Source organism: Myxocyprinus asiaticus, chromosome 20, assembly GCF_019703515.2.
Source record: "Myxocyprinus asiaticus isolate MX2 ecotype Aquarium Trade chromosome 20, UBuf_Myxa_2, whole genome shotgun sequence".
Lineage (NCBI taxonomy): Eukaryota > Metazoa > Chordata > Actinopteri > Cypriniformes > Catostomidae > Myxocyprinus > Myxocyprinus asiaticus.
Window position 1 is genome coordinate 5,053,753 of NC_059363.1, and position 25,839 is coordinate 5,079,591.

The following is a 25,839-nucleotide window of genomic DNA, read 5'->3' on the forward strand; positions in this document are numbered from 1 at the left end:
TTACACTGGCCTTGACACCCACTTCATTAGAATAAAAATTGTCCTGCATTTAGGTTACATTGTTCATCTGCACCCAGACCCCATGCAAATTCCTGCACAGGCGCGGCAGGACTGGCAGAGGTCATCTGCATTAAATGATCGCAGCTATTCTACAAATGCTGCTTTTCATTTGGCTCAATTCAAACCCTCCTTCTACTCTGCAGCCCATAAGCTAGAGTTTACCTCCTTGCTCACATTACTACAGGACGAGAACTTGATGTAATACAAGTTGAGAGGCAAATGTTGTAAGTCAAATTGCTTAGTAAAGAAATAGCACACTTCACCTCAAAAAGCAGTATGATTTGAGGTATTATTTATGACCAAAGTTCATAAATAATACCTGAGGATGAGCAATAGTAATAGTCATGCTTGTCCAAGCAAGCACCACTAATGAAAGTTCCCAGCATCTTTCAGTTGATAACTCAGCACTTGTTGTGGAATAAACCTGCTCTGTTTTTGGGGCTCTCTCTTTATCTTAATCCCTGGTTTAGAACCCAAATATATCTCCATTACTATCACATCAGTCAAAAGCAGACGGGCTTTTGAAATAAAAAGGCTTCCTAAATCCCATTCTGCACTACATATATAATTGGAATTAAATTATTAATGAGGGATACTTAAAAAAGATTGTTTTATGATTCGCTATTAGTGAATTTGCTATTCATTTTAATTTTTTCATTTGATTTATATGGGGATAATGCAATATAGGCTCCAATTAACAATGCATTGCATGTGTAATATGATTTTCAGTTAATGAAAATGGAATAAGCTAGAAGAAAGCAAGCGATTCGACTCCTCAAATGTAATTTATTCGGCCAGTTCTGCCAATTTTAAATGACATTGTACATTTTAATTTTCCTCCTTTTTTTCAAAGGTTGCAAATTTATACTCATTGAGCCGAACTGCCATTAATTTACATGGAAAATTACTAGCGGAGTTGGAACATCTGTCACGTTCACACCTATTTACTTTCAAAGCTCCAGCAATGAAGCAGGATAGAAGGTTACAGAGAATTCAGACAGTCCTCTACATAACGATTTCTGTTTGTAGTTGGTTAAAGTCACTAAAATGTCTAAACTTTCTAATCTCACTCATAGGACAGGAAAAATCACAAATGAGATCTCTTTATTATTTGAATTGTTTATCTCGGACAACTTTGAGTTTAAATGGAATGCAAATGGGGACTTCTATTAGCAATTTGCAGTTGGTTAAAATCACTAAAAAGACCAAATTTGATCATCTCTCCCACAGGAATGGGAAAACTCAAAATGGAGATCTCTTTGATATCTCAATTCTTTCTCCTAGACAGGACTGAGTATAGATGAAGAGCAGATCAGAAGACCATAGTAATATCACTTGTGTCACCTCTACAGTTTCAGTGTCAACAGTGTCTCACACTGTGCTCAGATCTGCCATTCATTTACATGCTCAAAAAACAAATTCATTACCTTTACTTAATTTAAGAACGTTTTTACAAGCAATTTAATTAAGTTACTTCTAATTAATTCAGTTTCATTAAACTAACAATCTAGTTGGATTAGGTCAAATCAATTTGCTATAGTTGGATTAACTCAACTTTATTAGGTTAATCAAACTTAATTTTTTTATGTCAGTTCAATGTAATTTTATTACTTTACTAAGGTTTATTTAATTAATTGTCTTATGTTAACTTTTTTAATTGTTAGTATATGCCAAGGTGAGCAAGTGTAAGGACAGTGAAACTATTGCACTCTCAGTTTGATAGCAACTGCTTATAGAGCTAAACAGCGTTCAAATCAAACATCACTTGAAAGAGCCATCACTAGAAAGTCCATCCTCCACCAAAGCACAAGCAGCAGTCTTCACCACATTGGTAACCCCCCAAACTCCAGCCAAACAAACACTACTTTAAAAAAATGATAAAACAGAACAGTAAACATGAACAAAACTCATCCTGTTTTTTCTTGCTCAAAAATGCATAAAATAACACTTAGTTTCGACATTTGTTCACACCATCCAGTCCCCTGCAAAGCATGCTGGGAAATCGAAATTTTCATCAATGCTACAAAGAATATTCATGTAGACCTTACTCAAATGGATTTTTACAAATGTAATTGAATTTAACGTAATGAATTTAAGCTAAGACAAAATGTTCTAGAATGTTGTTTCTTTAGTTAATTTTAATGAATTAAGTGAACAACCTGTAAAAATCCTTGTTTTTAGTGTAGCACTATGCTTACATTATTATTGTATTTCTACACTTTTTTTGTGTGTGTGTCTGTTTTTTTCTCCTCAGGAATTTTAGGAAAAAACATTTCAGACTGAGTTGATACTTTATCAAGATTTTCTGAAAAAAGTGGTCTGGGTGGCTGCGAGGCTGTTGCTATACAGTTGCTGGGGTATTTTGGGTGTTTTTTTATTTTTATTGTGGGTTCAATACAAGTTAAGCTCAATCTACAGCATTTGTGGCATAATGTTGATTACTACAAAAATTTAATTAGACTCGTCCCTCCTTTTCTTTAAAATAGCAAAAATTGAGGTTACAGTGAGGCACTTACAAAGGAAGTGAATGGGGGGCCAATTGTTTGAGGGATGAAATGTGAAGCTTAAAATTTTATGAAAGCACTTACATTAATTCTTCTGTTAAAACTCATGTATTATTTGAACTGTAAAGATATTTAAATCATAATTTTTACAGTTGTTTTAGGGTTTTTTGACATTACATTGTCATGGCAGCAAAGTTGTAAAATTGTATAATATAATCAATATTATACCACGAATGCTGTCGATTGAGCTTGACTTGTTTTGAACCTGGAATATTCCTTTAATGAATTTTAAGAGAAGCATCTCCTAAAGACAAAGTTTATACTTAAACAATGTGAGTGGTGCCTGCCTGTTGTTCTGGCTGGTTGCATGGGCGTTACTGTGTGGTTGCTAGGGTGTTCTGGGTGGTTGCTACTAAATTGCTACAGTAGGTGTTTTTGTGTGTGTGTTTTTATTTTTTTTTATGTTTATTTGACTTCTTTTTAAACATTTTAGGAGAAATATTTGAGAAAGTTGATACTTTAACCAGATTTTGACATTTTCTGAAAATAAAATAAAAATCTTGTCCATTGTTCTGGGTGGTTGTCAGGGCGTTGCTACAGTATGTGGTTGCTAGGGGGTTCTGGGTGGTTGTCAATTTTTTTTTATAATTATCACATTTTAAGAGAAACCTCTGAGACAAAGTTGATACTTAAACTAGATTATTATATTTTCTGAAGAAAATATGAGTGGTGCTTACCCATTGTTTTGGGTGGTTGTCAGGGCATTGCTATGCTGTGGCTAGGGTGTTCTGGATGGTTGCTATGGTTTTATTTTTTTCCTCTCTTTATGAATTATTGGAGAAATATTTTAGAAGTAAATATTTTCTAAATAAAACAACAAATAGTACTTGTCTGTTGTTCTGGGTGGTTGTCAGGGTGTTGCTATGTGGCATTAAATTGATTCTTAACTGAGACATAATTAAAAACTCTTGACTTTCATGGGTTATGAAAGAGCAATTTTTTTAGCTATACTGTACATAACACTCAGTGCTCAGTACTTCAATCAATGCAAATTTTGGCACCATCAGATTTTGGCACCACTATCCTACAGCCAGTTCGAGCAGGACTGAACTGATATTAGGCTGTCTCTCTCTCTCTCTCTCTCTCTTGGCAATTAAAGCCCAACTTTCTTGGCTGATTGTTTTTTTGTCCTGTGTTTGTCTGGTAAATAAAAATGCCACGCTCAGTGTAGAGAGGGTCAGTGGAGAGATTTTAAGGGGTTTTAAGGAGTATCTTTCCATGAGAACCCCTCCTCCCTGAACTCACAGCTGAGCTTCAGGCCCGGGGCCCCGGATAAATAGTGCCTTTGTTCGCCATTCAATGGCATTAGGCGTGGGCTTCCTATGGGGTTCACTAGCAAGCCTTGTGAGGGGACAGAAGAGGAGACTGCAAAAGAACAACACATCTAGACCAGCAGATCTATCAGCAGAATGGAGGTAGAGGGGCAACGGTGGTCGTAGTTTGTCGATATGAATCAAATAATGTAAAGACCTACAATTTACCACATAAAAAGCCATGTATCACTCTATTGAAAGTCATATTTCTCTCTGAAATAAAAAATTTGATATATTTAAAAAAAGAATCATAAAAAAATATTTTTGTGCCATTTATGATTTTTGTTTACGATCTGTTTTTGATAATAATTGGTTAGATGACGTATAACCACAACCATATACATGAGCTTTTATCAACATCAAGATTTTAGGTTTAAATGTATCTAAATTTATAAGGGAGTTTATATCTTAGGTCCTGTAACTGATATCCGTTTTTACGTTTTTCACCATTTTTTATCACCTTTTTGCCTTCAGAAGTTAATTTTAAATGGGCCAGTAGTGTGACAAATATATATATATATATATATATATTTACAGATATTCCATGTAGTCTCTCAATTAATATGAAGTCATAAAAGAAACCTGCAGACAGTAATAATAATTTTTTTTTAAATTGTAAAAAAAACAAAAACAGGATGATTTTTATTACTACATTACAGTAATTAACTGGCATTACAGAAATTGGAATTTTAGGGGAAAATGTGCTTAACATGAAAAAATAATGTCGCAGTACAACAAATGTTAATAATCCTTAAAAATAAGCTTAATTTCCTTTATGCAAAATATCGTTTCTAATTTTTTCAATTGTTTTTAATTTGGAGCAAAAATGATGACCTGGACATGTTTTTGTGAGATTCACCTAAAAAATAAATAAAATAAAATAAAAAAAATCACACAATCAGAAACCCATAAGGAGAGCCCATAACAGGCTGTAAAGCAATCCAGAATGTTTTCTTAAGTTTTTCTGGGTTAAAGTCCTGGCTGCTGTGTCTCACCATTTTTATAATATTGGTTTGGCTGACCAGGCTTTCTTTTGTTCATTTGTCCTCTTGAATTTCTCATTACCACTTAGAAACCCGCATAATGCATTCTCTTTAGCGAGAAGTGTCGGAGAGCAAATATCCTGAATTCCTCCATGCTCCATATTGTTTTGCAGATGGCTTGCTATTATGACAGCGGGATAGAGCAAATGCATTCCCATAGTCCCACATGGGTTAGTGACCATGACATCTCTTTTTCTTGGCTCAACCTTTTCTTGTCGTCGTGAACGATAGTATTGTCAATGCAATTTGGTGCCACTCAATGAATTTTGACAATGTGAAGTGTATTTTATCCCCCAATTCTGTTCCTAGAGAAACCTCATGCCAGGTTTGGAAAGGCTGATGGAAACTCTCCTAGGGTCCCTCGCTGACCCTGCTGTGACTGCCCACCTTGTTCTGAAACAGAGAGAAGAGAGCGGGGGGTGAAAAAAAGTGCTTGACTCAATTCGAGCCTTCTATACCAGCTGTAAAATGGCTTATTCTTCTAGTCACCATGGTGACAATTAATAGTGTTTCTAGGACTTTTGTTCACGGCCAGTTTGAACAGATTTTTTTCACCCCCCTTTTTTAGAAGCAAAGTGATTTTTCACGAACCGGGGAAAATAGCATCTATTTTGCATAAACAGTAAGGAATCGCATCCAAATGGGAGGCTTCACGTTTTTTCCCCTCCTTTTAAAGTAAATATGTTGCTTTTTACTTCCTGGTCTTTCAAGCTTGGAGCTCACACATCACTGAGAGCTTGGCTCACCCTCTTCAGCTGCACAGAGTTTGCATGAATGGGCCTCTTCTACCCGGTCCTCCTCCCCTCTCGACTGCTTCCTCTGCACCCTCTTCCCCAGCCCGCCATCTAGAGCGAATTACAGACATCAAGGATGCTGGCAAGATATGAAAAGGCCTCAAACTGATTAAGTAATTATCAGTTTTCCCAGCTTCATTCAGCTCTGTATCATGAAAGCATATCAAATGTAATATTTTGTACCTCAGAGTCAATTTGTAGCTCATCAGATCCCAGTGTAGGTTTTTATGTGACTGATGCATATTCAGTTTTTTCTTAAATGGATTCCCTTTTCTTCGTGCTAAAAATCTAATACGGCAGCTTCAGTGGATTATCGGAGAACCTCAAAATTGACTCTTTCGCCCTCTGTAGATTCATTTTTAGGGCACAAGAAAGATGTTATCACTTCATTTTTTGATTCAGAGACAGTGTAGAGACAGTGTAGAGTCAGTGTAGTGCAGAGTCACGTGTATGTCATAAAAACTATCAAGAAATTACCAGGTCATATTTCTGATGTCAAAACAAAAACATTTGATATTGTATTTTGTGTAAGGAAAATTAAGACTTTTTGGGCCATTTAGATTTCTTGCATCGTGTTTTACAGTATTTTATTATTAACACATAAAGGATAATTAAAGTACATTTTGTTTAAAGAACATATTGTCATTATTTAGGGCGCGTTCACACAGAACTCGTTCTTGCATTTAAAAAGCAAAACGGAGCTCAGTGGAATGGAAAACATGATGCTCATGTGCGAAACGCTGACAAAACAGCAAAATGTGTCACAGTGGTTGAAGATGTCAGTTTGGCGTGGTATTTTGCATAACGAAAATAAAGCCTTTTGTGGCCCATTAAGATTTCTTGCATGGTGTCATTATTTGATTATTTAATCCATTATTGATAGTTAAAGGGTTAGTTCACCCAAAGATTAAATTTTGTCATAATTTAGGGTCCGTTCATGCAGATGTACTGTATGATTGTATGTCTTCTGTGGAAGACGAAAAAAAATATGACACTGCTCTTTTTTTCTTCTTTTTTTTTTACAACAATAAAAGTGAATGGTGACTGAGGCTATCGGTCCCTAATATTCTGCTATTTGTGTTTCATGGAACAAAGAAAGTCATACATGTTTGAACCAACATGAAGGAGAGTAAATGATGACAGGATTTTTATTTGTGGGTGAACTATCCCTTAAAAGGATTCCCTTTTCTTCATGCTTAAAACCTAATACAGCAGCTTCAAGTAGTCATCGGAGAGGCCCAAAATTGACACTTTCGTCCTCGGCAGATTTTTTTTTCAGTGCACAAGAAAGATGTTATTAGTAAATGTTTTTGATTTAGAGACAGTGTAGAATCCGCTGTTGAAATGAGGGCCCCTTGAGAGGCTAAGAGTGCCCCGTGAATTCACATTTTTTCCCGGCGCCTTGTGGTTCACGTGTGAACGATTGCATAAAATGATTTAAAAGCGGCCCATCTCTGCCTCAGTTCATGGAGTCTTACGTCTGTTGTCTCAACAAGTTACGGAGCCTGAACCAATTTAATTTAATGCTTAAGATGAATCTTACGAAACACATTAAGTGTGTTCATGTGTGACATGCATTTTTGCTGACAATTTCAGACTTGTGTTCATTAATATGTGAAATAAATTAAACTTACTAGGGCTTGTTGATATTTCATCTATTTTTACCATCTCTTCTCACTATTTCAATTATTACAAGCATTGTACTCTTAAAAGGACTGTTTGTAAAGCTGCCGTTTCCTTTTTAGGACCTCAAGGCATGTGTTGAGGCAACTTAGTGATTGTGCCAGAAGTGATGTTGCATTGATGTTTTTAAAAAATCTTGCTATGGCAAGCATCACTATTACTATTACTTATGCTTAGGGTTAGGGATTTGAAGAAAACCCTAATAATAAGTATTAGAGCTGCATGATTTGAATTATGTTTTATTTTTATTTTTTTGCAATTGCAATTTGAAGTGCGATGTGATAAATGTAAAAAAAAAAAAAAAAAAAACTAGTATGTGATTTCTTTTGACCAAAATAAAGTAATGCTTTGACCATGCTCTGTTGCCAAGGAAGAGGGAAGAGTTGCTCTTAAAGAGTGTTCACACTTGAGTCCTCTTAAAAAGAACCAAACTCAGACCACTTTCACTTCAACAAAAATAAATAAACAAATAAATAAATAAAAAAAACTGCAATAAAGAGGAAAAAACATTAAAAACAAAACAAAATAATAATAATAATAATAATGATAATACTTATTATTTAATAATAATAATAATAAAAAGCATCGATGTCTGGTTCAATTACACCATCAAGCTTGGTGGAACACTTAAGATTACTTAAGATTTTACTTAAGATTTGTTAAGTAACATGAAGTGGCCATACACATTTGTAATTTCGCAAAGGTGAAATTTGAATAAATCTGGGAGCATTAAATATAATGCGCTCAGTGCACATTAGCAAACCGAACCAAACTCTGAGCACATCTGAACGGAAGATTGCATTTGTGCATTGAGATTGTTTATTTATTTATTATTGATCTATTTAAAGAAATCACAGCCTTTTGTGGTTTAATAATCACCCCAAGGCCATATCATGAATTTGATTTCTTTTTAATTGTGCAGCCCTACTAAGTAATAACCTTTGGTGCATACTGTAACTCATCCTGCAAATTTTGTGCTACAGACATGAGTCAAACCATTAGTCTTGTTGAAGAGAGGGGAACTTTTATTTTTGTAAGTGATTAGACTTCAGGGCTAGTTGAATTGAATGTGTTCAAATGTGTACTGTTTTTCACTGATAAACCACTCTTAAAAATAAACATAGTTTTTTCAAGATTTCATGTAGCACTAGTCAAGGTTAACGGAGCCATGCCAGAATTATGTTTTTCAGTCACACCTTCACCTGAGTGCCAACACTTGGCCCTGAAATATGTTTTTCTTCATTGTCAATTACACAGTTGACTATAAAGTTTTCACTGTGCCTGAGCCAGATCTATCTTCTAGGGTTAAGTATGCAAATCACCCTATCTAGGTTGCAATGGAGAAAGTGACTCAAGGACCAGAAGTCAGCCATGCACATAGCTTAGGTTAGCATGATAATTCAACTCCTCATCACTCTGGCATTCTAATTTCTTTGGCTATCTCTGCCGCTGTCTGTATTCTTCATCAATAAAATGCCATTTTTTAAACCAATGGGAGGACTTAAAATCAATATTTGCTGTCAACAAACAAATTGTGTTACCCCCTTTTACTTTAAAGCCAAGCGTCTTTAGTTTGGCGGCCACTATTAAAAACTGAAAGGGATGAATGATTTAAAAGGATGTGTGATACCATCTCCATCAAAACAAATGACAGTGAAAAATGAACGCTGGACGGATGACAGCGAGGAAAGAGAGAAAAAACAGCACATTTAAATATTTAAATGTGCATCCGCCATAATGATAAATGACAACCGAAAACTAGAATCAAGAAGCTATTGATGCAGAAAATGAAATGGGGAGAGAGAGAAAAAGAGAGGGAGGAAGAGAAAAATTAACTGAAAAAAGGTGTTGAATATCACCACTTTCATCTTTTACTGTATGTTGGCCCAGCATTAATACGGAAATGTCACGCCTAAAAATTGTAACAAATTCGCAAGACTACTGGTACAGATAGAGATTAATGTCAGTTAGCAAATACGGTTTGTTCTGTATCATCTGCTCATATATTTTGGCAATATATGCAATGCAATGCAAAGATTGTCATTTTATATTTTTCTGCACAGAGCTGTGGCCTGGGGCCGGATTCACAAAATCTTCTTTACATAAAAATTAAGAAAGTTCTTAGGATAAATTATAGGAAGTTTGTAAAAATGTTCCTGTAAGTGCAATTCATAAGAACATTCTTAAGAAGTCTTTTTGGGTTTACAATATATCCTTAACTTTTTTCTTATCCTCCTGAGACTCGAGCACGACTGCGATGTGCATATCCTCATATGTGGACAGTGGGACTAAGTTGCAAAATTTTTACTAATACCAAGCTATAGAAAGTCAGTTTGGCAACAAAATCTCAATGTTCTCTCTTTGCACTGTCAAATAAACAAGTGATTGCCAGTGCTGAAGCATTTTACCAATCAGAAATTAGCATAAATAATTCTGATTCAAAGTAATGGCCAGCATCTCCAGTCACTGCCAACCATGTTAAAATAAAATTTAGCATCATACATTCTGAATCTAAGTACTGATTATCATTGTCCCATGAGTGCCAACCATGTATAGGATTTCTAAGGGAAAGTAGTCATTGTGTTTTACAGCGTGCCATTTCACGCTAAATGGAAAAATGTTTCAAAATGGGTTATTGGATAAAACTAGAGACTACTTTTTTCACTCAAACAGGTTTCAATGTAAAAACGTAATGAGATTTTTTTTACCAGATGTAGTTTTGTTGGTGTTTCTCCCAAACACAAACTCTGCTGTGATCAGCACCATATTGTTTTGTCACATGACTCGAGCATCAAATGTTTAACCGTTTACTAACAGGGTTAAATTTAAAGGTGGGGCAAAGATAACAAGAGGGAGCGGCGGGTTGTTGAAAAATTAAGAGACCACTGCAAAATTATCACTGGATTTACTATTTATTGGTACTGTATGTGTTTGAGTAAAACGACAATTTTTGTTTTATTCTATAAAGTACTGACAACATTTCTCCCAAATTCCAAATACAAATATTGTCGTTTAGGGCATTTATTTGCAGAAAATTATAACTGGTCAAAATAACAAAAAAGATGCAGTGTTTTCAGACCTCAAATAATGCAAAGAAAACAAGTTCGTATTATATATATGCTCCTGAACACTTAATATTTCTGTATTTTGTAGTCTACTCTCTTCATTTCCAATGGCTGGTCATTTTTGACCGGAAACACAACAGGTGTAACAAAGTGAAATAAATACAATAAAATGTAAAGAAAATGGTAAATATTTTTTTTCCCAGATACCATGTGAACAAAGTCAAGGGGTTTATTTCAATTGGATTAAGTAAAAAAAAGTAAAAAAAAAAAAAAAAAGTTGTCTGGGTCAAAATGACCGGAACACAACATAAGGGTTTAAATGACCAATATCTCCTTGAATTAAGTGAATATTTCTTAAATTAATTGATATATTTATACACTCAAAACTTCTACAAATGAAAACTGAGTGAATCTTTATCATGCGTTCTTCTATATTGTCGATTGTTGATGTCGTTTACACTGTCACTAAAGCTTTGCTTGTCCTTACTGTTGTCGGAAGAGCTACCGTAACTGTGCACTCTTCTTGCCCTTTCCATAAAGCATTGCCCTGTAAATTTTTGTCCGAAGGGAAGAAATACAAATCACAACTGTGTTATTCATGCATTGATTACTGATACAGTAAATGAATAACAGTCCTGTTCCCCTCTCTTCTGCTCATCATTTCTTGTTTGTGCTATAATAATGTGACAAAAAGCCCCACCAAAAAAAAAATTGTAAATTGGCTTTTTCTCACCCTCTAACTGTGTTTGCTACTGTACATGTGCATCTACAGGGGAACAGTGTGGAGATGTCCATGTGGCTCCCAAAGAAGACACAACTTCTGGGTTTGTCTGAATCTCTGAAGAGGAGCTGTGCTGAACTTCCAGCTAACTTTGACCAGCGACTGAACACCCTGAGGAGCAAATGGGATCAACTCGAGGTGAGGTTTGACTTGGTTTTTCTCTGTTCAGCCTACTGTACGAACATGACATTTTCAATGGCAACATCTCTGAACAAGGAGAATCGGAAACAATAGACATCTTTGGGAAACCCTGTTAAATGATGTAAAAAAGACTCAAAAAACACATCTGTGGTTTCCATATGGGACGAAAGAGCTCTCTGAACGAAGAAGTCGACTGCTCTGACACGTGAGTGTCACATATTGAGAGTGATCTTACCTGATCCAGGGCACCCTGCAGAGAAGAGAAAGATGCAGGTGGGTTGGGAGGGATGGGGGAGAAATAGACAGAGATAGATACTAAGAAAGAAGGGAAGACATTGTCAAAGTAAAATTACATGGTAAATACCTCTTAAAATACTTATACATCCTCCCTTTGCTTCAAGTTCTTGCTCATGTATATCTCAGCTTCATATGTGCAAATATATCTTATTTTACTACGGCATTTTAGCTATTGAAGATGCTCTTTTGAGCTATTTTGGTCTCTCCACAATTTTTATGCTCGTATGGACACTTTTTACAGACTTTGATTTTACAGGTTTAAACTGCTCTAGCTTATCACTAGTGATCAGGCTGAACTGGTGTATAGTTCATTTAGCTGGACGATGAGCAGTTCTGCCAGCTTGATCGGTTGTCAAGTGCCCAAAATTTCTCTAAAAACCTCTAAATCCAACCAAACTTGGCCATGCTGGGTGACCAGCATTTTTAACAAACCACCAGCCTGGGCTGCGTTTCCCAAAAGCATCGTAAGCCTAAGTAGATCGTAGAATCCATCTTACGATTCATCTTATTTTTGCGGCCCATTTCCTAAAAGTATCGTAACTTAAGTAGTACTTTAAAATGCTCATAGATTTATGAGTGCTCTGGAGTAATCGTACAGCGCTAAGAGCATCATAAGCATACAGACTTATGCAGACACCTGCAGGACAAACTCGAAATTTCACCTGATATAATTTAAACACCTATAGCTACACTTTATGCTAAAATTTTAATATCAGGATACCTAAGTTTTATTTATTTTTATTTTAACAGACAAGTGTAATAATAATAATAACAAAATACATCAAACAGATAGTTTATGTAAATAGATGAGTAGATTCATTAGTAAACATATAAAGTTGTTAGTGTGGACTAGTTGGTAACAGCAAAGTGGTGGCATGACTGATGCAGACAACTGTATAAATTAAAATCAGAGAGAGAAGAAAAAAGTCAATAAAATAAAAAAAATCGTGCCTCGTGCCACCCCCCCACAAATGCCGCCCTGGGCATCTGCCCATGTCACCCATGCCTAAATCTGCCACTGATATTGTTTAATCCTTGTCTCCTCTTCCTATCTGACACCCAAAGGCGCTCTCGCCAGCACATCAAGTTGTGTTGCACCGCACATGCAGCACTGCTGTCACCGTTATCAATTTTGGAAGTAAAGAGCAGACCTCCACTTTACTGGTGAATACCTCTTCTAAACGTCTCCTTATATTGCGCTGCGTGATAACACGGTGAACCTCGTAATAGTCAATGAATCCTTGTAAGTAGCAGGATCATACACAGGGCCTCCACTGTCTTCACTAATCCTGAAAGCTTTCATATCGAGAGAAATGTGTGAAAATGAAATATTACACATGCACGTGTAACCAGTCCTGCTCAATCCGCTCTGAACAGGATTTGAACCGGCGTCTAACGATTTGAACCGGCGTCTAGGCGGGCACGCTAACGATGAGGCTAAAGGCTACAGCCTCTAGCATCAGTCGCTAGTGCACCTCTTGAGGCCAGGGGAGTGAGGTTTACACATACCGCACAGCTATCACTTACCAGCTGGCTCCTGTTACACTCACCCCCCTAATCCTCACTCCCATCCGGGTCACGGCACCACTGTAACCGGTCCTGCTCAATCCGCTCTGAACAGGATTCGAACCGGCGTCTCCAGCATGAGAGGCGTGCGCGTAAACAAGGAGGCTAAAGGCTACAGTAGCTAGTGCGCCTCTTGAGGCCAGGGGAGTGAGGTTTATACATACCGTACAGCTATCACGTACCAACTGGCTCACCTGATTATGGAAGCAGATCGTGTAAAAGAAATAGATCGTTCTGCACAAAATTATTGTATAACAATATGTAAATATGTAGTTAAATAGGTTGAATATTTAAGAAAATATTTTTAAACAAATATTAGCAAGGTAAATTACAAATTATTGTAAAGTTACGCACAAATATAATAAAGTTACAATGACAAGCAGCACTATACATTCACATTTCAGCACTGTTGTACGTACAGCGACTCTGTTAAGAAGCACTTAAAGTGTGTCCTCGCACGTTCATGTTAAGTGCAGTTTTGGGAAACGCACGTAAAAAATAACGAATGTTCATAAAATCGCTCATAGAAAACGCTCTTAACCAGCTAAGGTCCATTGTTATTGGGAAACGAGGCCCAGGACTACCAAAAACTAGTTTTCTCTGGATTTTTCAGATTTGTATCACATTCTAATGAAAATTAAGGTAAAGTTATGATTCATTAAAAGCTGTTGCAGCTGTATGAGACTTTTTGTCCTACACTAATAAACAGTAAACAAATACACCCATGTGGCTATGCATCTGCAATGCTCTTCAAAATTAGCATAACAGCCTTCGATCTGATCACATATTTTTTGCAGTTTCAAAGTGTCAAACAACTAATTTCTTTCCCCGTGTTGCAATCAAACGTTAATGAGGATCATCCAGAAGTAAAAATTCAATGCTACTTGGCCACAGCAAACTTTCTGACTGGCGTTAGCATGCGAGATGACGATTCATGATGAGTGCCGTTTTGCTAGCGCGACGTGAATAAAGCGTCAGCGGTGCGGAGAGTTCAATCTAAGCACCGCTGCATACTGCCCCTTGCATTATGCCATCTCAATTGCATATTAAACAAGCCTATCAAGTCAGCCATTGGCATCTGCTGTGCTGACACAAATTGTGAATTAAATGAAATTGATGTCCCCTGTCGTATATATTTATGAAGACAGACCATTTTCTGAAGTATTCTGCTTATAAAGAATTTATGATTGCAAACTGTTCCCGAACAAAATAAAGTGGCAATAAATTCCTGTTTTTGTGTTGCGTGACCCTCCAAGGGCATCGACTTTACCTCCCACTGAGACATTTGTTACTCAGAGAAAACAATAGCTAAATCTGGGTTCCATTGATGCTCGTCCAATCATCAGTATTCAAAGGAGGGGAAAGGACAGTGAAATAAAAGGAGAGAGAGAGATACAAACAAACAGAGGCTGTGAGAGTCTAAGGGCTTTACAGTCAACATGCTAAGGGGCGGTTCACATCAAATGTGTTTTGTGTCTGCTGTTTTTCAAATGTTTTTCTAAGTAAACATGCGCTAGATGGACATTTTTGACTGTTGCAACGTGTCTCGCTGGTTTTTTTTTGCGTCTCGTGCAGGAGCGCCACATTTTTTTAGACTGCATGTAAAGTTTAAAAGAACTTTAACTTTTAAAAACGTGACTCGAGACAACTGCGTTTTGCTCTATACATTGTGCTGTCTACCTTTTTTTTTTTTACACAACAACGATTATACTCTGTGCATAGAACTGGAAGTCTTTGGCTTGTACAGTCAACATATTAAAGGCTGTTCACACCAAATGCAGTTTTGTATTCATTTTGGGCTGTTTTTCAATTGTTTTTCTGCGTAACCATGCACTAGACAGATGTCTTTGATCAGTCTCGCTGTTATTTCAGTCTCTCAAGCAGGAGCACCGTGTTATTTAGATGCCATGTCAACTAACTGCAACACTGCGTAATGGACAATATTCTACACTTTCATACCATTTTATTGTTTGTTTGCCTAAAGTCCACTTATAATGTTTTTCAAGGTTCCTTGAACCACAAACAGTCGAAAAATAGTTTATATGACAATTTCCACCTTCACTCAAAAATGTTTTACTTTCACTGTCGTCAGTTTTACTCAGTCCTCCCATGTTCATATTACCCAAAAAAAAAATGTAACCTAGAGAACATAAAATAACTGAGTTGATTCAATTAAAAATGTGTCTTGTCAGCTTTACTCAATCCATTTGTGTTGTGACATAATGAATAATTTTTGTTTAGTTGGGCAGAGCATTTCTAGTTCCCAGCATGCTTTGCATGGGACTCGATATGGAGAGTAAATGTTAAGTGTTATTTTATGCATCTTTGTGCAAGACAGATATAAAGGGGAAAACTTGTGAGTGTTTAATCTTTTGTTATGTTGAGATTTAAAATAATTTCTGTTATGTTGTAGATTTCAGGTTACAATAATGGTGAAGAGTGGAGCTTGAGCCCAGGTTGAGGGCCAATAGATTTTAGTATTCCACAAATTGCTTTGTCCTTTGAGCAATTACTGTGCTAACCATAGCAAAGTGCTTAAACTGCACTTATTAGTGCTTCCCACCAGCATGTATTTAGCATGCTAGCATTTCCTGTCACTAGCATATAACTGAATATAACTAAATTCATTTGAGTTATTTTGACGTGTAAAATTGTGTTGGGTTTTTCTTGATTCAGTTATGTTCCCTCTACTTGAAGTAATTAAGTTGAAATTACTCAGTAATGTTAATTTAAGAAAACTCATTTCAAACATAAGGAACCACTGTCTGTGATTGAATCAAGGTTAGCCAAAAAGTTTTTTTTTTTTTGTGTTCTTTCTGACCTTTAGGATTAAATGGGCTGTTTTAAACAGAAATTGCTTTTAAAATATTTGTGAATCTGACGAAAACAACATCCTGGTCACATTTTACCCCAAAATCAAAAGGATAATAAGAAACAATATTTGGCGTAAAGAATAAAATATTGCCTATATTAGGACCATCAAGATTTTTTTTAAATGTCACATTATTGTCATGAAAATTAAGCACATTTAAACATCAAATTCTCATATCTTGACGTTTTAATGGTGCTTAATAATCATGAAAATAATGTCACAATGCAAATAATTTGAATGGTTCTAAAAAAGTCTTAATTTTCATTAAGCAAAATATTTTTTTTTAATGTCTTTCTGTTGATTTTGGGGTAAAATATAACCTGGATATGTTTTGATATGACAGCTTCATCCATATGTAAATGGCATCCGTTATATTTTCATAACGTCTAGGTTACTGTCGTAACCCCCATTCCCTGATGGAGGGAACGAGATGTTGTGTCAATGTAGTGACACTAGGGGTCACTCTTGGGACCCCAAACACCTCTCATGTTTTAAGAAAAGGCCAATGAAAATTGGTGAGTGGAATTTGCATGCCACTCCCCCAGACATCCGGGTATAAAAGGAGCTGGTGTGCAACCACTCATTCAGGTTTGTGCCGAGACAGAGTCCCAGCCATTACAGCGGGTAGTTCAGTGTTGTGGCAGGAGGGACACAACGTCTCGTTCCCTCCATCAGGGAACGGGGGTTACGACAGTAACCTAGACGTTCCCTATCGGACACTCACTCGATGCTGTGTCGATGTAGTGACACTAGGGGTCCCTATATGAAATGCCACAACCAGCTGAACTGTGTTACATGGAACGGCGGTGCAAGTGCAGGCAGGCCACTGCGTGCAAAGTAACAAGTGCACCGGCCCCATCGTAACCTTCCCAAGGTCGTGCTTCCCCAAATACTTACCGTCCACTGCATCGTGAAGTGCCGCTATAGCGGCTACATACACATTCAAGGTGGAGGGGGACAGCCGCCCCTCCAACCTCTCCTGCAGGAAGGAAAGCACAAATCTGACTGCACAAATCTGTGGGTCTTTGCCTCGGGAAGAACACCAATTCGTGAATAGGCGCCACTTCAAGGCATACAATCACCTGGTAGAAGGGGCTCTGGCCTGAGTGATAGTGTCTACCACCGCGGGTGGTAGGCCACTCAGATCTTCCACATCCCGTCCAAGGGCAAGATGTGGAGGTTTCAGAGGTCTGGTCACGGGTGCCAGATCGTGCCTTGTCCCTGAGAAAGAAGGTCCTTCCTCAGGGGAATTTGCCAGGGAGGGGCTGTCATGAGGAGCGTGAGTTCCGAGAACCAAGTCTGGGTGGGCCAGTAGGGCGCTACCAACAAGACCTCATCCTCCCTGACCTTGCACAACATCTGTGCAAGTAGGCTCACTGGGGGAAACGCATACTTGTGCAGACCCCAGGGCCAGCTGTGCGCCAGTGTGTCCATGCCGAGGGGGGCCTCGGACAGAGAATACGACAGTGGGCAGTGAGAGGATTCCCGGGAGGCAAACAGGTCTACCTGTGCCTCACCGAATTGACTCCAAATCAGCCGGACCACCTGGGGCTGGAGCCTCCACTCTCCCCTGAGCATCACCTGCTGCGACAGCGCATCCACTGTGCGATTGAGTTCGCCGGGGATATGAGCGACTTGAGCCGCTGCTGGCTCCAGAGGAGGAGATGGTGGGCGAGATGTGACATGCGGGGTGAGCGCAAACCACCTTGGTGGTTTATGTACGTTACCATCGCCGTGTTGTCCGTCCGGACCAACACATGCTTGCCCTGGATCAACGGCAAAGCCTCTGCAGGGCTAGCAGTACCGTGAGCAACTCGAGGCAGTTGATGTGCCAATACAGACGAGGGCCTGTCCAGGAACCTGCGGCTGCGTGCCCATTGCAAACGGCGCACCAGCCCGACTTGGAGGCTACTGTCGTGACGACGACTCGCCTGGAGACCTGCTCTAGGGGAACTCCTGCCCATAGAAATGCCAGGTCCGTCCAAGGGCTGAACAAGGAAGGATCTGTTACGAGGCAGGATCGAGATATGAAAGTACACGTCTTTCAGGTCTACCGCCGCGAACCAATATCGCACGATAGAATGTGCTTCTGCGTAAGCATCCTGAACAGAAGCCTGTACAGGGCCCGATTCAGTGCCTGCAGGTCCAAGATCAGTCGCAACCCACCGCCTTTCTTGGGCATGATGAAGTAGGGACTGTAGAAGCCGCTCTTCATCTCGGCTGGAGGGACAGGCTCTATTGCGCCCTTCTGCAGAAGGACCGCGACTTCCGTACGTAGGGCAGCAGCGTTCTCGCCACCTACCGAGGTGAAATGGACACCGCTGAACCTGGGCGGGCGACTGGTGAACTGAATCATGTAGCCGAGTCGGATCGTCCTGGCCAGCCATCGTGACGGGTTGGAGAGTGTTAACCATGCCTCCAAACTCTGGGTGAGGGGCACCAAGGGGATGACTGCTGCTAATGTACCCACGGAACGGGTCTCGCGGCGGAGCGGAGCGGGAAGTGCTACGTCGGGGTGCCTCGTGTCCCGATCTCGCTGTATATGGAGAGATGTTTAAGCACTTACCTCGCTCCGCGTACCCCACGTAGGACTGGTCAGTGACGGGGGAGGTTGCTGAGCGTCTTCATAGCCCGCCACAACCGCCTGTGCGTGGGTGTGTGTGTGTCACGGCCGGGTGCGTGGAGGTGGGAAACCCACACCTGCAACGCCCTGACCACGAATGCTCGGTGCATGGCTGTTGTAACAACAATGGTCGAAGGCAGAGTGTATGACCCAGAGAGTGAGGAAAGCGCTCTTTTTTTAAAAATGTGGGTAACGCAGCCCCTCGGATGTGCGGCAAACTCAACAAAAAAGGAAACCAAGGATTCTCCCTCCGGCCCTCCACCGGGGGATGGAGTGGTCTGTCTGCTACCTCCAAATGTGGCGAGAGTGTCCTCACCTCTGGGTCGCCTGTATCGGGGTGCTTAGAAGCCTTCCTAGGGTTCTTGGTCACGGACCATGAGACGGGGGCGTCAACTTCCTGCAGGCAGCTCTACACCGGGGCCGAGCCATTGGCTCAGGCTGCGGTGGAGCCGATGTTGCCACCACAGGAAGGTCGCCGCGGCGACGGGCAGACGGGGTGCACGATCTTTGACCACGCCAGGGCAAGATGTGCTGAATGGCCTCGGTCTGCTGCTTTACCATTGAAAACTGCTGCGCGAAGTCTTCGACGGTGTCGCCAGAAAGGCCAGCCTGGGAAATGGGGCGTCAAGGAAGCGAACCTTGTCGGCATCCCTCATCTCAACCAGGTTGAACCAAAGGTGGTGCTCCTGGACCACCAATGTGGACATCGCCTGCCCGAGAGCCTGCGCTGTGACCTTCGTTGCCCGTAGGGCGAGGTCGGTCGCCGAGCGCAGCTCCTGCATTACTCCCGGGTCAGGACCACCCTCGTGTAGCTCTTTCAATGCCTTGGCCTGGTGGACCTGCAGGAGGGCCATAGCATGCAGAGCGGAGGTGGACCACCCCTTAGTCTTACAGGCCTTGGATGGGAGCCTAGGACGGTTCCGCCAGGTGGCGGCGCTCTACGGGCACAAGTGCACTGTAATCGCCTGCTCCACCTGGGGAACATCTGTGTAACCCTTGGCCACCCCGCCGTCAAGGGTGGTGAGAGCAGCAGAACTCGAAAGCCTGGTCCGGGCAGTGAAAGGTCCCCGCCACGACTTTGCAAGTTCTTCATGCTTCCCTCTGAGGAAGGAAAGCCGCGATCGCAACGTGGCCATGGTCATGTTCTCACAGTGCGGAAATGAACCATCCACGAATGCTGTCTCAGCTTGTCTGGAGCCCAGACACGTAAGGCAGCGATCGTGACTGTCAGAAGCGGAGAGATAATGACCGCAACCAGGAACTGCACATAACCTGAAAGGCATCTTTAAAAAGACGCTTTCCGTCAGTGCCCACTCTTTTAGGGAATATACACTCTTTTAAGGAGAAATATGCTCTTTTAGCGCTCAACACGTGCCGCCGAAGCGCCCAGGGGCGTTATCTGCACTTATCTGTGCGAGAGGAGGAGGAACCGCTGTGATGCACCGTAAAATCCAGCAGCCGCGGAGATCGCTCTTTGCTTTCTCTTGCAGAAGTGAATGGATTGGCAGTGGAATACATCAACACCGCTCGGCTCCAAAGAGTCTGAATGAGTGGTTGCACACCAGCTCTTTTATACCCGTATGTCCGGGGGAGTAGCAAGCAAATTCCACTCGCCAATTTTCATTGGCCTTTTCTTAAAACATCAGAGGTGTTTGGGGCTCCCAAGAGTGACCCCTAGTGTCACTACATCGACACAAGTTCAAGTGAGTGACAGATAGGGAACTTCTTCGTGCCAGCATACTGTAGTTTATTAGGGTGATTTATCAAGTTGTTTATTATTGCATACACACTGATAAATAAATGTTGGCGGCCATTTGTTAATGTGTTCGGGTTAGGATATTTTTGAACTCTTATTTCAATAGAACATGAAAAAAAGGATTTCATGAGATGTCCACTTTAAAATAAAGGCTGAATTATCTGAATATTGCCTAGACTCCTGAAATTATTTTGATACAAACTGTCGATAAAATGCAGCACTTTAAACTAAACACACTTCAAAACATTTAGCTCATTTAGTTTCACAAAAAGCACTCTTTTATATTCTATCATACAATACAATCACAATCTAGAGAGATCTGATATTGCCACAGTCAAGACGGTGGAAAACTCAAAATGTGTTTTCAGCCAAAAAAGCCCATTTTCACAGTTCACAGCTAAAACACCCCTGACCACTGAGTTGATCTGTCCCTTTTCTTTGCAATTAACACTGTGTTGACAGAAGAACACAGATGTGTTAATCATGGCCTGATTTTTTTGAGCGGACACATGCGGCCAAACCCTGAGAACCTAATACGTGCTGCATGCTGAAATAGACACTTAATTGCTGCATCATAATGACACCTGCATTCATTCCAGCTTTCTAACACACATCACATATAAAGGAAGCACAATTACAGCAGCCAGTGTGTGTATTAATTTGATAATGGCGTGTTTTGTGCTTGCAATTGCCATCTCAGTATACAAGGTTCAACCTGCACTCTGTCTCCAAAAGTGCGACTGCTAGGCAGGCAGGTGGGAGTATATACACGCACAAACAAGCACACAGACGCACACAAAACACACACACACACTCGCGCAGGCAGACTGCAGCTCAGCATGATTCTCTGCTCTATTGCTGTCAGTGGAGGAAAATTGTTCAGCAGAGCCCATTTCTAATATCAGTGGTGTGTTTTTGCTGCTGATTGTTTGCTATTCAACAAACATTTGAATGTTGCTCTAAAAAGTAATGTTTTGCGATGAGATTTTAACCCTTTCAGACCCATCAGATAAAACGCACTGTTTTCAATGACTTGAGGCATACAGCAGCAACTTTAACAGCAATCCTTTCAGAATTTCACTTAATTAAACCCAAATAAGAAGAGTCAATCACAGTGTATTAGTCTATGAATCAGATTGTTGAGTCGTCTTGGCCATTTGTCTGAATGCATTTGAAAGTTATGTTTGTGTTTCTTTATGTGTATTTAGTGAGTCACTCTTTATGATTGACCATATTTCTTGTATAGTAAAAACATAGGTAAACTGTTGAATTTGTAGTAAGAACATAGTAACCTCTGGTAAAACCAAGGATGGTCCCCCGCAAACATGGTTAGATCAATTTATATATTATATCTATAAAACAAAGCATGATATTTCTAATGAAAGATACTGTAGAAGCTAAAACAACAAATACCATAGTGAGTAAAGGGCCCTATTTTAAGAATGCTAGCACTAAGTGCAGCTCTATGCTTTAAGTCATAAGTGCAAAGTCAATGGGCATGACCATGAAGTTTTGGTATCTTCATGCAAGCATGCGCTAAGTCTAGGCGCTAATGGGCTGGGTGAAATGCAATTGAATTATGAGGTTCTTCTCCGGTTATTGCACCGTCTGCATTGCTTTATGTTTGGGTTAGGGGTTAAACTTAGGAAAAAGGTGTTAGGGTTAGGATTAGGGTTAGGGTTACGTTTTCCCCATCTCGTACTATTATTATGACTTGTCATCAGAATGGGCTGGGTATTACCATCATGATACCATCACTGTACCATGGTATTGAATCAATGGCTGTGTCTCGTTTCGAAGGCTGCGTGCTAGGTAGGACGCGTCCTTTGAAGGCTGCAGTATACCGAGTGTCCTCCTTTAAACAAATCTCGTTTAAACGAGATGTCTTTCGTAGGACAAACGGAAATGGAACGTAACATGGTTGCTATGACAGCACGCCACTCTTGAAGGTAATGTATGAGGTAAATTTTAGGAGAGTTATAAAGATGTAAAGAGAAAAGGTGTACTTTTAGTCTAATACTTTATTTTAATTATATATTAATATAATAATACATATTATATACTCTGCACCCATCTACTGAGGTACTTCAACTTGGGAATTAACATTACTTGCGTTTGAACATCATATTTACGGGCAAATTGGCATTATTTTTTTTTTTACATTTCCGTTGAAGCAAAGAATTGTGGGTTGTGAGTGCCCACGATGGATATTCCTCATGCATCCTCCGAATTCCCATGAAAGAAGGTCGCATTCGAAGGCTGCATTCGAAGTGTCCTACTCGCTTTTATGAAACGAGACAGCCACGATGACGTATGCGGCCGAGAAATGCGACCTCCAGAGGATGCAGCCTTCCAAATGAGACACAGCCAATGTAACCTAATGTGACCTTAATAGATCATTTAGTGTGAATCTACAACAATTCCAATAAAATACCATATTCACCTTTATTTACTGTAGTAAAACTTCCATTAGGAAGAACTTGCAAAATTTCCATTAGGGATATCCAGTGATGTTTTCCTACTGTATGTGTGTGCATATGTACTCAAATGTAACATCTCTGTTTGTGTCCCATCAGAAAACCCTTTCTGAGCACATGGAACCCAGTGTGGGCAATCAAAACCCCCAAGATCTTCTGTCTCCAGACACCAAAAGGATGGTGACCCAGCTGGAGCACAGGATCAAGGAGTTAAAGAGCTGGCTAAGAGAAACTGAGCTCTTCATCTTCAATTTGAATCTCAGACCAGACGCACAACGGTGTGAGAGCAGCGACCAAGAAAACGATGACCCACAACATGACCCACAGGCTACCAAACTAATCCAGCACTTCAAGGTGAGTAGTTCATTGTCAAAATTATGTTTTGATTTGGTTTGATTGGGGTAGGCAGTTTGTAAATCTGCAGTTAACCCATTTTAGTTAAAGTTGAAGTGTGTCAGGGGCTTGGGTAGCTCAGCGAGTATTGACGCTGACTACCACCCCTGGAGTCGCGAGTTCGAATCCAGGGTGTGCTGAGTGACTCCAGCCAGGTTTCCTAAGCAACCAAAAAAAGGAGAAGTGTGTCATTTTTTTATTTTATCCCAGCTTAATATGCAAAGACAAAAATTTCCCTGAAAAATGTAAAGACTGTTGCTTTGTGGCGCTATCAGAGCATTGTTCTGTTCGGCCCATCCAGCCCGACACAGCAACATTAGCTTAACCAATGGAGGGGGGTGGGACTATCTCTTTGTTAACCAGCGGCAGACAGGGGGAGTGTTTGAGAAACCTGTTTGAAAACAATAATTAATTTTGCAATTCTGTTTGGTCTGGAGCCCATGAGAAGGGAGGAATTTTTTTTCTGAAATGGGTTTGTGGTCCCTTACAAAATTTTTGGATTCCCTTGCAGTATCTTCATCCATCCCTTATGAAAATGAACCATGGTTTTACAATAACCATGCCTGAACTATGGTATTTGCAGTAAAACAATAGTAGCCACAAAATGTACCATGGTTTTACTACACTAATTATAGTTCAGCTATGGTATTTGTAGTAGAACCATAACCACTAAATGTACAGTGGTTTTACTACAGTAACCATATTTTAATCATGATATTTGTAGTTAAGCCATAGTAATAATATAGGAAAACTAAAAGAATAATAAAAATAACCATAATAATTCTGCCCAAAAAAATACAAAATAATGGCTACTACTGTACAGTTTTACCGACCAAATAGCGTTGTATTTACATCCCAAAGCCAATTTTTACTCTCTTTTGGTGCAAGTTTTAATTTTGGACTCTGTCTGTAGGCCTACTTCGTTTAATTAGCCAGCATTAGCAGTGCTAACCCATTTTTGCCAAAGCTTTGCTCTCACACTAGCACATGGCAGACCTTAAAGGAATAGTTCACCCAAAAATTAAAATTCTCTCATTGTTTACTCACCCGTATGCCATCTCAGATGTGTATATCTTTCTTTAATCTGCTGAACTCAAATGAAGATTTTTAGAAGAATTTCTCAGCTCTTTTGGTCCATACAATGCAAGTGAATGGGTGCCAAAATTTTGAAGTTCCAAAAATCACATAAGTTAGCATTAAAGTATTCCAGACTCCAGTGGTTAAATCCATGTCTCCAGAAGCGATATGATAAGTGTGGGTGAGAAACAGATCAATATTTTAGTCCTTTTTTACTGTAAATTCTCCTCCCTGCTCAGTCAATCTCCACTTTAACTTTCACTTTAACATTCTTCTTCTTGTGTTTTTGGTGATTCACATTCTTCATGCATATCGCCCCCTAATTTCTAGTAAAAAAGGACTTAAATATTGATCTGTTTGTCACCCACACCTATCATATCATTCAGAAGATATGGATTAAAACACTGGAGTCTTATGGATTACTTTTATGCTGCCTTTATGTGCCTTTTGGAGGATCGAATTTTTGGCACCCATTGTATTGTATGGACCTACAGAGCTGAAATATTCTTCTACAAATCATCATTTGTGTTCTATTGAAAAATGAAAGGCATACACATCTGGGATGGCATGAGGGTGAGTCAATCATGAGAGAATTTTCATTTTTGGGTGAACTATTCCTTTAATACAAGCTTATACTACAGTACATGACAATATAGTGTCAGGTAGTCTGTGTATTTATCATGTAAAAAGAGAAGAAATGAAACTGCTTAGTCAAACTACACCAGAAAGAAACCCTCTCTAATTATAACCATGCTTCAGTGGAGCTGTGCTCCTTTAATAAATACAGAGCAAAAAGCACACATCAAATCCCCTGACTGAAAATCTATATGAAATAATTATTTGAGTTAAAATCCAGAGAAACAGCTCGGAGTATTAATCACGAAGCGTCAAAACACAGGTCGCCGAGTTGATTATCTTTCACCTGCTGAGTGACAAACATAAGTGAGGAGAAGCTTTAAATATACACAGGGCTAAATGACCAGGAGGGGAAAATGAGGCAAGACTTTCCTGCTTGATAAAATTCCATGAAGCCAAATAACATATTTTTGAAAAAGTCCAGAGAAAAGAATAATGCAAAGATTGGAAATATTCATAAGATTGTTGTCGTCCACGCTGCTTCTACAGTTGCAATGCCAAACTGAAGGCCTTTTGGCTTAAATCAGAAATGAATTTAAGACAACTCGAAATCAAGGGCATAGCCATGAAATACTTTTGGGTGGGCCTCAATAAAATGGATGGGCCAAGTTTTTGCCCACATTTTTTTTTTTACAAAATTTTCCTTAACAACAGAGAAGCACAGTATTCAAGCAGTTCTTTCACACTCTCAGAAATCC

At 39.6% G+C, this 25,839-nt stretch overlaps 1 protein-coding gene across 1 annotated transcript in view; it reads left to right on the plus strand.

Annotated features, from left to right (window-relative positions):
• Positions 1-25,839, plus strand: part of LOC127411506 (A-kinase anchor protein 6-like) — a 221,117-nt gene that overhangs the window by 163,576 nt on the left and 31,702 nt on the right. Inside the window, exons 10-11 of the mRNA XM_051647145.1 lie at positions 11,295-11,441; positions 23,135-23,389. Of these exons, the coding sequence (XP_051503105.1) occupies positions 11,295-11,441; positions 23,135-23,389 (402 nt within the window). The remainder of the gene's footprint in view (positions 1-11,294; positions 11,442-23,134; positions 23,390-25,839) is intronic.